Raw genomic sequence first — 13,354 nt, forward strand, 5'->3', positions numbered from 1 at the left:
CTGTTTAAAAATATAAACACAAGAACTCAAGAAGTAGTACTCTTCTTAGTAAGAGGGGTAAGGCTCTTGATACCACCCTTTCTATTGCTTTTTCTCTCTCCCCCATCTTTCCATGCATGTTTATAGTTTCATCAGATTGTGTGTCGATCTTTCTAGATGGGCTTAGAACTGTCAGCAATTGAGTAGTGCATGGGATTCAGGTATGATCCAACGACTGTTGGACATGGTACAATCACATGATGTGTTTCTTCAAGTCCGGCAATAAATTATTGGTCTTTTGGTCTAGTTATCATGTTAAACTCTCGCTCCTCCATGAGAATATGGAGGGCTGAGGCAATAAGAGTTGAGGTATCTAACTTGCAAATTAGGCACACCAAAACAAACGCTTGTTTTGTTATGCAGTTAATATTATATGTTTTGTTGAAATTTGAATAAAATATTATTATAATATTATATTTTTAATATTATTTTTATTTTAAGATTTAAAAAATTAAATTGTTTATTATATTTTGTATAGGAATTTGATAAAGTTGTAATGATTATATGAGATGGAATACTTTGATTTTGTATAACCAAACCACCACTTTCTATAATTGTACTTTAATTCATGTATTACCTTCTCCTTTTCAAAGTACCCTAGTTTTATTGTAACAAAGACTTTAATATGTATGGGACACCCATATGCTCTAGTATCTTTAATTTACTTTTACTGCATTGTTGGACATGATTCCAAGTAAGAAATATATAATATGTGAAGTGAAATGAATTGCACGAAAGCAATCCCACAAATTGATATGGTTCGTCAAATTGTAAAGTTATTTTTATTGTAAAGTAGATCTAACAGATTAAATAAAGTCACGTCAGTTTGTATGATTGTTTTATATAATTATTTTATAGATGTAGCAGTACTCTAAATAAAACAACAATATAGTTGCACTTAATATTCATAACATTTTGCCTTTGATAAAATCAAAGGGCAAATATATAATTATCAGAAAGTTGTAAAGATATTTTCACTCATTGATAGTCGATCTTCTGTAAAATTGAAATGATGTTTTATACTATCAAGAAAAGCACGTTTGAGAGAAAACATCAAATTAATAATGCTTTTTCTTAAACGTATTTTTTAATTTTGTTGAGATGAAAAAAATACTTTAATATATAACAATCAAACAACTTAATTTTATCGTTAAAGAGTTTTTGAAGCTATTTAATTATTTTTTAAGACTCTGACGCAATTTTAAATAGACAGTTAATTATTTGTATTATATTTTTAATAGCGTGCTCTCTTAAAAATATAGGATTGCTGATATATACACAGTGCATGCCATGAACAATAAAAAAAAATTGCATATATCCTGTGCAAATCCCGTGAATTATTCATCCCTTTAATTTGAGTATCATTACTGATCAAAAGAATTCACGTCTGTACGTCTTTCACATCCAGCAGCAAAATAACACATAGAGAAGACTTTAGGTTTGGAATATGAATCCAATTCAACTCATCTCAAATCAATTATTGATGAGACTTACTATTTTTTTAATTTCTCATAAAAATTATATTCATCTCAACCTAATTCATATATTTCAACCTAAAAAGTTAAACTCATCTCAACTTAAAAAATTAAGCTCATCACTCACAAAATATTATTATTCACAACTCAGTTTAACTCACCTGAACATGCAAACGTAGCCAAATCTATGCTGAACTTGCTTTCAAATAAGGTGCTTTTGGAAGGAGATGAGTCATTATCAATGCCATCAACTGTGTTCATGAAGATCTGTCATGGTATGGACACATCATAGAAGATATAAAAGCTATCTTATCTGGTAGCTGGAGTAGACTGGAAGGTTCAATTTACACAGAGAAGGAAACAGTACTGTGGTACATGTATTAGCCAAGACAGCTCTTGTTGTCTTATGACACTGAAAAGTTTTGATTAAAGAAGTTCCAGCTTTTATTTCCAGCTATGAGATTAATTACGATAAACGTTATTCGACTTCTTAAATATTTGGCAATGAAATTGTGGTTTATTTCAAAAAAAGAAACTTCAAATATCTCATGAGTAGCTGGCCAACTATGTCAAATAATATTCGTGCCTCTATCTCCATGCATGGCTTCCGGAAGGATCAAAATTCAAAAGCATCCACTATATATCAGTGGTGGTCCGATTCTAGCTAGCTAGAGATCATCATTAATGAAGATGTCCCATTCTATACTACCCTACCAGGAAGAATTAATAACAGTACTTCATAAGAGGTCCTCTTTATTTGCCATGACTATACCCAGAAGTTAAGAGCCTCAAGATGAGAGGCATCTGACCGCCACAATTAGAGGACTTCGACCGTGAACTTAATAAGACCAACAAATTCAAAGAATTAGTTAAACAAAAAAAAAAAAAAACAAAAAAAACAAGACTATATTATTAGTATCGTAAAATCAAAATCGGGTATGGAAAAGATATCATATACAAGAGAGTCACTAAAATAATTGCCTCTCCATGATCATATGTACCACAAAACTTACCACCAATCAAATCAAATTATACGTATGTGACTAGAACTATAAACCTAGTAAAAAACAAAAAAAAAATAAAAGAAATTACAAGACCAACAATAAGCCAAAACCGGCGGCCATGGCAGCCTTGAATCCCCACAAAGAACCAGAAATCTGGGCGGAACTGCCATAAACAGTGTCTCCCTCGTTCTCGCTGGACGGTGTAGTAGTAGAAGTCGAACCGTTGTAACTCGGGTTTGTTCCGTACAGCTCCTGTATCCCCGAGATGTCGTCGCTGGCCAGCTCTACCTTCCTCGTTCGGGACGGGATCGTTGGGTACATGATCGCGTCTTCCACTGAGGAGTGGCCCAGCCCCAGAAGATGCCCGATCTCGTGCACCGCTACCGACTCCAGGTCCACTGCCGATGTCTCCGTCGCTTCGGTGATGTCACTCGATACCACCCAATTCTCGTCTCCATCCAGGTGGAGCCGTCCGCTTGTAGGCGAGAACGCGTGGGCCAGCGTTCCGAGTAGACCGTCGAATGGCTCTCCATCTCCGTGGTCCCCCACAAAGAAACCGATCTTGAGGTCGGCATCGGCCCACGAGTCCGTCTGTGTGAATGTCAAAGCTGTCACCGCTGACCACCGGTTGAAAGCGCGAGTGAACACGCTCTTGACGACGTCAGTCAGCTCGTTTTCCGGCTGGAATGCGTAGGTAAGGTCCCGGTTATATTGCGGCCACCGCGGTTTGCCGGGGAAGAAGGTGTAATGAGAGACGGTGTGTATGTGCGTAGCGTTGGACGACTGCGTCGTTTTCCCGGAGTTCATGGTTGTGGAGCCGTTGACAATATCAGCGACACCGCATCTGGGCCGCACGATCTGCTGAACGGTCTCTGGGTCGAGGTCACCCGTGACGTTGAGGTTGAAGTTCTTCTGGTAGGTCTCGATGGCGGTTTTGAGGTCGCTATCAAAGTCGTCGGTGAAATTGGACGTGGAGTTGATGTAACCAAAGTGTTTCAAGTAGTTCTTGAGCTTGGACAAGCCGTCGGCTTTTTCGCCGGGGTGGCAGCCGGAGAGATTCCTGAACGAGTCCCACGCGCCATGGGTGGCGTTTAACCACGGCGGTATAGATGTGATATTGGGGAAGAAACGAGCAGAGGCTGGAGTGGAGGAGAGGAAGAACGATACAGCAACCGCAAACGCGAACAAGCAGATGAATCTCATTCTTAAATTAGAGGAAATGAACTCAGAGAAAAGCTTTGATCTTTTTTTGGCGGATGATGAATCGAAACTGTGAAACCCAAGAAGGAGGGCTTAATAACCAAGAGAGAGAGAGAGAGAGAGGATGGGATTGAAATGTTCTTGAGTTCCTCGTCGTCGTTTTCAAGTGAATCAACAACATATATTATATATATGTAGTTTCAGCCTTCAGGAGATCGTATTCGTCAAGAAAATGCATACAATATTTTTTTGCATATTTTGAGCGTTGAAAAGTATGTCTGCTTCGGACTTTGGAAGGTTCCGGTTCGTGACGGATTGAACGCGCAAAAAATTTGATATCTTTTGACGATTGAAGGCGTAAATAACGTTTGTTTTTGTAAATAAAATGAGATGGTTTAAAATTAAATAAAATCTTATTAAAATATATTTTTTAATATTATTTTTATTTTAAAATTTTAAAATTTTAAAAATTTAAATTTTTCATTTCATTTTATATAGAAATTAAAAATATATATAATAATTAAAAAAATAAAATCAGATGAAAATAATTGCGAAAAATAAACGAGGAGGAGGACGTGAGGTCGTAAATGGCGCCGTATACGGAATTTGCTGGTTCGTACTGTAATCACTGACGACATCGTAATTTTTATTTGTACACCAATAAGTCAACGTTCTGATACGGCCGGAGGCCGGCACTGTATATAATTTTGCAAGAGCAGAGGATGTAACGCGAGAACCGTTCCGATGAGAACAAAAATATATATATATATATATATTTTTTTATATTTTTAAACATTTTTTTTAAAAGAAAAATCACAACATCACTACTTCTTTGATTATTAAATAAAAAATAATAATTTATCATTTTTAACTTTGCAATGAGAAAGGATAATTACGTGTATAGAATGTCGCATAATTCTTTTAAAATAAGAGGTTTAATTTAGCATTTATATAAAATAAATTATTTTTTAATTATAGACTCTATTTCTTTTTAAAATGAGTGGGAGGAGTTTGTTGTATAACAAATTACGTTAATTTGTAAAATTTTTTATAAAATTATTTTATGTCTAAAATATTTCTTTTTATCAAATAGGACAAATCATTTTTACTGACGAAAAATTGAAAATCCTCTTTTAAATGTCATATTAATAGATATTATTTGAGATAGATAAAATTTATAGATAATGTGTAAATTGTATAAAATTAAATAATATTCACTGTTATTGTAGATTTTAAACATGAAATAAAATATAAAATAAATAAGAGATTCTAATTTGAGATGAATAAAAAAACAATTGTACTAATAAATATAACGAATATAATAAGTTAAATATAGTCGTGGAGTGCATAAGTATCGCATAATTCTTTTGAAAAGAGTGAAATCTACTATTAAAAAATTAATTTTTTCATGTGGATTCTATATTTACTCACACTTTATAAAAAAATTATATTTACGCACTTCATGACTGCAAATATCATTTCTCTTATATATGTATATGTGTGCGTTTGTCTTCTTAAATTAAAAAAATATTGAGACTTGAAAATGGTAGAATAGGCTTGTTTAGAAATAGATCACATATCAAAATTCTCATCACATCTCCTTCCCAAACATAATTCAAATACAAATATTTTCAAACTAATCATTATAACTTTTTCAAACTAATCATTACAACTTTCATAAACTTTCAAACAAAAAATAAAAAATAATTCAATTTTTTTAAATTTTCAAACAAAAATAATATTATAAAATAATATTTTTACAATATTTTAATTTTATAATATTTTTTATTCAACTTTCTCTCTCTTATTGCTCAAAATCTAAAAAGAATTCAGTTCAAACTGTCTCACTATTATTTACAAACTAGTTTACTATTATTTATAAAATTTTCATCTCATCTCAACCTCCAAACCAACACTTAAATTAAAGAACGGACATACAATAAAAAGTACTCAGCTCAAACTCGCCCATTGGACAGTAGCTATAGCTCAAACTCGATATTTCACAATAGAAACAAGCTTCTATGATCATGTTTAAAGAGGATAGCTACACTAATCGCACCTAGGGGTGAGCACCGACTGATCCGATTAGTGTTTAGGATCGACCCGACCCGACCCGACCCCACCCGAGTGTGATGAGTTTGATGAGTAGTTCACGAGCGTCGATTATAATTTTAAACGGAGTGAAATTATTTGCCACTTTTATAGAGGAATTTGTGTACAAAGACACAAACGCAGAGAAAGCGAGAGTGAGAGGAGGAAGTTGAAACGAAACCATAACCGTTGAGTCATCGATGCAACTGCATTCCTGGAGTGGGAGGGCTTGCCATGGCTGCAGCTGCGTTCCTGGAGTCATCGCTGCGTGGATCCTGTTGGCTCTAGCCGTGACACTCGCAGGTGATAGTGACAATTGGCCCTGAGATGAAATGGGTTCTCCTCTCAGGTGTTATGTCCTTTGCTTTCATTTTGGTTTTCATCAGACCCACGATGAAATAGGCATTTTTTGCATAGCCTTCGATATGGGTTTTATGGGGATTCCTAGATGATGCTTAGATCGAGCTCCTCAGGATTGATGCAAGTAAGCTCTGCTTTTCTTTTTTAATTTAATCGTTCGTTCATTCATGTAGTTTATAAAGTTTGGTTTTTTTCTGTGATGAAATGTTCTGTTTTGTTCTTTTTGTTTTTCCAAATTGGTAGAAAATTTGTGGTTGAACAATGGATCAACAATCTGTATAACATGCTCCAACTCGTGCTTTAAATTGACTGCAAGTGGTTATGACGACAGAAAGAAATAGAGAGGGATGACAGTTAGGGTTTGAGATCAATTGTAAAAACGTGTAGTCAGTTCTAGAAGATTCGATCCGTAACCTATTTCAAACCACTTTTTTAGATTGATTCAGACCGAATCTTACGGACGGACTGAGTTACGTACTTTTTTACACAGCCCTAATCGCACCTACCTTTCCTTTTTGTATAAAAAAAAAAAAAAAAAAATTAAAGAACGGACAGACAATAGAAGGCGGTCAAAGTTGGAGGTTGAACCAACAGGCTTTGGTTTTCCAAGTGCAATTGAAAGGCGGCGTAGCTTCCATTCATATACACGTGGAGTTAAATTACAGGTTCAAAATTAATACATATCTACATGGGGAAAGTCTTGAGAAGCATTCAAATCAAATGCAGCTACGACGTAACCATGAGAGGCATTTCTCTATAATTAAAACTAAAGGAAAAAATTCATATTAATCTATATATGGATTTGACTTTAAAAAAAAATACTCTTTATTTTCAAAACTTCATTTTCAATCCTCATGTAATGTAACAACTACGTAAAGTATCATTATTGGGAAAGAAAATCAATTCAGCTGAGAACCACGTACGTGTTATGTCACGTGTTCAAATGAAATGACCCTTTTAACCTTATTTAGAGTGTAAATTAGTTGAATTTAAGTGAGTCTTGTTAAGTGAATAGTAGATAATTAAGTATTATTTATTTAATTTCCATGTTAATATGAGTCGAGTTTAAACTTTTCAACAAATTATCTTATTTTATGTTCGAATTTTAACCTAATACTGTATTTAGCATTACTATATATTTCTTTATTTTACATATGTCCATCTACTAAAAACCCACGTTAGCACTTAGCATTACAATATTCTCGCTTCAAATTATGGTCGTGAAAAGAGCAAGAGAGGTTTCAATAAATAAAAACTAATAGCGAAAAATCATAAGTTGATGGTTTTCAAAAGAAGAGAAAATTTTTTATTTATAGAAATTCTTTTAGGCCAAACTTTTGAATTAAAAGTACTATCTAGATTTTATTAAAGATTCAAGCTAAGTTTTTTAGTCTTATTATTTTATATCAAAAAAATCTCTATCTATATATATATATATATATAAATTTTAAAAAGGTGCAACAATGCCAGCATTTTTTATTGAGGACTAATAGGCTTACAATTCAATCACAATTAATTTACAATTCTTAATAAAATAATACTTTCTAAATATTTAAAAACATCAAATCAAAATAAATTCAAACTTAAATTTTAAAAAATATATTATTTTAATTCATAGTTATAAATAAATTATTAACAAATAGTAAGTCTATCATTTTTGTTTTTGATTTGGTAGAGTTTAGGGGATTATTTTGTTGACTACAAAAATCCCTCTAGAATGTGGGACAGACATTTTTGGATTTTTGTAAAATTTTGAGAGGTGCACCATTGGGGTGGTAATTCATCTTCGTTTTCTTGTTGTATCAAATCATAAACATTCAATTATATAGGTCAATTCGAACTTAACCTATCCTATTAAGCTAAACATATCAAATTTTCAAACATTAACCTAACTCATTTAAATAACGGATCATGTTGTGTCATCAGTTTAATAATTAATTAGAAATATATCAATACAACACAATTCATTTAAATACGTTTCATGTAAATAGGTTGAACTAACACACATAACCCATTTGACCCGATTAACATAATTTCATATAAAAATTAAAATCTATATTTATTAGTAGTCACAATATCTTAAAATAAAAATAAGACTACCTACTAATAAAAAATATCAATATTTTTCAAATTCTAACATATAATAAAACCAATATTACAGACGCTACAATAATAAATATGAGTATAGGTCTAGAATTACAATCTTAACAATAAAAATGAAAAATGATAGGAAGCCCGTTTTGGGCTCCCGTTTATTTTGCCCGATTTCTTTTTTTTATTTTTCTTTTAGTTTTTTTTTTACTTAGTGATTAAGAAATTATTGTTTAATAATATTGTGAATTTTTTTCTTTTTTTTAAATATTTAAAAGTGTTAAAACAATTATGTGAAAAACAAAATTTTAAAGATTTTTTTTTCACATTATTTTTTAACACTTTAAAATATTTTTAAAAAATGAAAAAATTCACAATATTATTAAACAATAATTTCTTAATCACTAAGTAAAAAAAACTAAAAAAAAATGCAATCGGACAAAATAAACGGGAGTCCAAAACAGGCTCCCTAGCATTTCCCAATAAAAATATAATTATTCTGAGAAATATCAATATTAGAAATCAATAATAATAAAATTTTGATTTTGAAATAAAATCTAAATGGGTCAAAAGGAGTTGATTTCGAATTAAAAATGTTAACCCGTTAATAAACTGTTTATAAATCATGTCTTAACGGATCAATCTATTTTGACCCGAACCCGTTAACATCAAATTCAAACTCTTTTTAGCTCTGCCATTGCGTATAGTTAGCATAGACCCCCTTTTTCTTAAAAAAATAAATAATTAATTAAGGTCAATTTTGAAAACCAGTGACATTTTTTAAGAATAGGAAAATTTAATTTTTAGATTTTCAATACAACAATTTGGATAATTGTTTTTTTTTTTCGCACAAAAATTTTTACAGGATACTAAATTTGATTTTCCATATATATATATATAATTATATTAAATATAATTCTATAATATGGAAGTCTCGCATAATTCCTGTAAAATTTTTCATATTAAATTTTACAGAATATAGTATTATTCTTACGTTTGTCGAATTATTTGTTGGTGGGAAAATTTAACTTGTATGAAGTTTTGTTGCATCAATTATTGTAGGTACTGTTTACGAATGAGGAATTAAATCAGACTTATAATAGAGATCATGAAAATTGGTGCAAAATTTAATTATTTGTCAATATTGAGCCACCAATTTGTCTTTCCTTGACATGAACGTCAATTAATGGAGGGGGAAAGGTAGGTCGAGAGTGATCAAGGTTGGTGAACTGCCTTGCCTTTATTTGTCAAACTCACAAAGGTAGGTTTTTGTAAATGACATGAGATGAGTTAAGATGAAAATTAAAAATTGAATAAAATATTATTAAAATATATTTTTTAATATTATTTTTGTTTTGAAATTTGAAAAAGTTAAATTATTTATTTTATTTTATGTGAAAATTTAAAAAAATTATAATGATTAGATTAATAAAAATGAGATGAATTGAAAAGAGTTGTGAAAAGGACGCCATCACTTTAACTTTCCACAGTCATACACAGTAAATATAAGAATCAGAAGAGGGAAAATCATTCCTATACAATTTTTTTTTTACCTTATTTTAAATAAGGAACATTTTGTAAAATAATTTATCAAAATAACATGTTTTATAAAAATATCTTTAATTTAAAATATTGTTATATAAAGGATTCATCACGTAAAAAGAGAATTCTACCTTATTTGAGGAAAGCAAAATGAGAGAGATTAGGGAGTCCGTTCAGATCAAATGTTGTCAATGAATTGTATTCATGCACGGTAATTCAAGGAAAAAAAAAAAAAATCTCCAATAGCATTTGAACCTTAGATGTTGGAGAGAGCATACCAGGAGTTAAATATTATTGAATGGAAAATGTTAAATGTACTTAATAAAAATTTATAAAAAATCTACTTTTCTACATGTCAATTAATGATATGCTAAAAATCATTAAATTTGAAATTCAATTTCAAAAGAAAACTAAAAAAAAGAGTCTTATAAGTAAAATTGTAAATAAAAGTGTAAGTGCATGTAACACTATTCTTATTGAAGATAAAAGATATTTGTAACTTTCAATTGTACAACTGTCGCGTAATCGTTTTGAAAAAAAGAAATAAACATGGGATTTACATAAAAAAATTAATTTTTTAATAGTGAATCCTACTTTTTTTCAAAGTGATTATGCGATATTTATGTATTTGTGTAAAATACTACTTATTGAAATTTGAATTTACATTTTACGTCTATTATCTCTTTGAATTATGGGGGAAAAAAAGTTGAATAAAAGAATTCTAGAAAGTCTTCATGCGCTCCAAATACTATTTGAGAGTATAGACAAAAGGATGGAATAGAAGTTTAAGGGAATGTTTCCAATTTGACCTTAGAAGACCACTCAATGTGCGAGATTATAATAAAAAACTGTAAAACGTGTAAATGACTCTAATTTTAGCAAATGGGTTACGTCTTTTTACCTTGTTTGGTCAAATTTGAAGGGTCAAGTAAGATATGATACATTATGTTTTTTTAGCGAGGAATTTTATTTTCACACCTTAAAACTGTTTTTAGCGTAATAGCATTATTATTATTATTATTTTAATTTGACTTTGATTCCCCCTAAATTCATAACAAATTAGGTAGCTAGGAGGCACCATATTTGTTAGGGATTACTCTCATATTGCGTTTGGTTCGCATAATTCAACATTCCCATAAGTATTTTACATATCTACGAGACCAGGAAAGGAAGCATGAGAATCTAAGTTCCTGAAAATGTGAATTCAACTCATGTTTGGAAATAACTAAGAATATGATAAGATATCATGTAATGTAATATTATAATATGAGAAATTATATTTGCAATCATTGAGCATGCAAGCGCGCACTCTTTTTGAAAAAATAAATAAATATAAGATTCACGTGAAAAAATTAATTTTTTTAATAGTGAATTTCACTTTTTTTCAAAAAAAGTACGCGGCGCTTGCGCACACCATAATTGTATACAGCATTATTCATATAATATACATTTAGATTCTTCCTATGAATCCGGGAGGAATCATTTATTTTTTAATAATACTAGCGGGCCATCCAGCAGTAAAGTGTAAATATTTTTCTTTTCATTTTCTTTTATACATTTTTTTAAATATCCCTAACCATTAAAAAAATAAAAATATATATAATTTTACTAATAGTCATTGCTTTAATCATTAAATAACATTGAGGGCCAAAGTAGTATTTTTCTTTCTTTTTTCCAAAATACACATTTATAGTTTGAACCATTTAAGACGTTTTCTAGGAATTATATCTTCGGTTTTTTTATTTCAACGAGATAAACAAAATCAAATATTAACATAAAACTTCTTAATCAAATTTCAGCATAAAAGTTCATTAAACTAAATGGTGTCAGATAATAACTAGCATTAAAAAAAAAGTAAATACAATTTTAGAGTGTGTAAGTCCCCCACAATCATTTTTAAAAAAAGTAAGTTCTATTATTAAAAAAATAATTTTTTATGTGAGTCAAATTTATTATTTTTCTAAAAAAAGTGCACAAGCTTACACAATTAGGAATACAAATATCAAAAAGTTAAGGAAAAAAAAAAAAAGAAGCCATTGAGGATCCACGTTACCTATGATGTATACCAAACTCACCTATTTAAAATATATATATATATATATATATCTATTCTCATGCATGTATCATGTAGAGTACACTTAGTACAGTGTTTACATGATATAATTTGATTTAAAAGATAACTTTTATAATTTGAGTCTTATAAATCAAATATTACCATTTAAGTTATGTAAATTATGTGCTGATTTACACACCGATTTGATAATAGAATAACTCCTAAAAAAAATACTAAGCTGATTTATGTGTATTAGTTATAAATCATTCTCATTCATTGATTTTTTTTTGGCCCAAGTCTTAGTTTTATATACAAATAAAATTATGTGTACAATTTAAAAAATTAAAAGAGATAATATGTCCATTTCAGATATATAAATATATATATATATATATTTAAAAAAAAAAACACTCCTGATCAGGAGGCTAGGAAAGTTGGGATGAAAATAAAAATTCTCATATGGATCTCAATTTTCTCTCCTAAAGAATAGTTCATCCAAAAGCCACATAAAGGCACAAGCTAGAATTTTTCATTCATTAAGAATTAATTGGAGTAAATAAGTTGTTGAAAATTGAATCATTGAATGTGGTGCATGCATGCATGGGCTCTTGAATTAAAAAAACGAAAAAAAAAAAACTCTGGAGAGGAAAAATAACGCAGTCCACTCCTATAATTTATGTTATATTCCCTAAACGAACACGACATGAACAATGCTATTTGTTTTTAATCCTATTGGAATATATTTTATTTAAATACATCCTATTGGTTTTTAATTATGTTGCATTTTCTTTTTTCATTAAGGGAAAGTTCACTGAATTTTGTTTATTATTTTATTTACTAAAATCAAACATATACATATTATCTTAACCCCCTAAAAGAATTTCATCTCAGAGCATAATTTTTTTCTATAATCCAAATGTATTTCCTTCTACAATACCGGCTCATTAAAATGGCAAAATTATAGTGTAATTTATAAAAAATTTCTTTAAAAATTAAGTGTACCAACAAAAAAATTACTTATTTGTGATCAGTTATTTCTAGCGAAAATGATTATTTCCTATCAAAATGAGTATGTTTTTGTCGCAAATAATTATTATCATCGCAAATAATCCGTCACGACTCACAAATGCTTGTTTTGCATGTTCCAAAAAATTAACTCAAAGTCCCTTTCCTTCAACCCCTCCAACAAATATTTTTTAGATATTTTGATATAGTATGTCATCTTTATGACTGAGTTAAGTTGAGTTGAGTTGAGATGATAAAATATTGTTAGAATATTATTTTTTAATAATATTATTATTATTTTAAAATTTAAAAGAGTTAAATTATTTATTATATTTTATATTGAGATTTGAAAAAATTGTAATGATGAGTTGAGATGAGTTTAAGTTCCAGACAAAACCTAAAAGTTTCTTTCTTTAACAACCATTTAGGGAACTCTTCACACGAGCATGGCACAAAATTATTAAATAAATCAATAATGAAAATGCAAAAAGATT

The 13,354-nt window shown here is 30.0% G+C and overlaps 1 protein-coding gene across 1 annotated transcript; it reads right to left on the minus strand.

Moving 5' to 3' along the window:
• Window positions 1-2,405: 2,405 nt before the first annotated feature.
• Window positions 2,406-3,946, minus strand: LOC121258288 (metalloendoproteinase 2-MMP-like). The gene has a single exon (XM_041159755.1). It carries the CDS (start codon window positions 3,719-3,721, stop codon window positions 2,603-2,605), a length of 1,119 nt encoding a protein of 372 aa, XP_041015689.1. The 5' UTR covers window positions 3,722-3,946; the 3' UTR covers window positions 2,406-2,602.
• Between the last annotated feature and the right edge of the window lie 9,408 nt (window positions 3,947-13,354).

The sequence above is a fragment of the Juglans microcarpa x Juglans regia genome, chromosome 3S, assembly GCF_004785595.1.
Source record: "Juglans microcarpa x Juglans regia isolate MS1-56 chromosome 3S, Jm3101_v1.0, whole genome shotgun sequence".
NCBI classification, from domain to species: domain Eukaryota; kingdom Viridiplantae; phylum Streptophyta; class Magnoliopsida; order Fagales; family Juglandaceae; genus Juglans; species Juglans microcarpa x Juglans regia.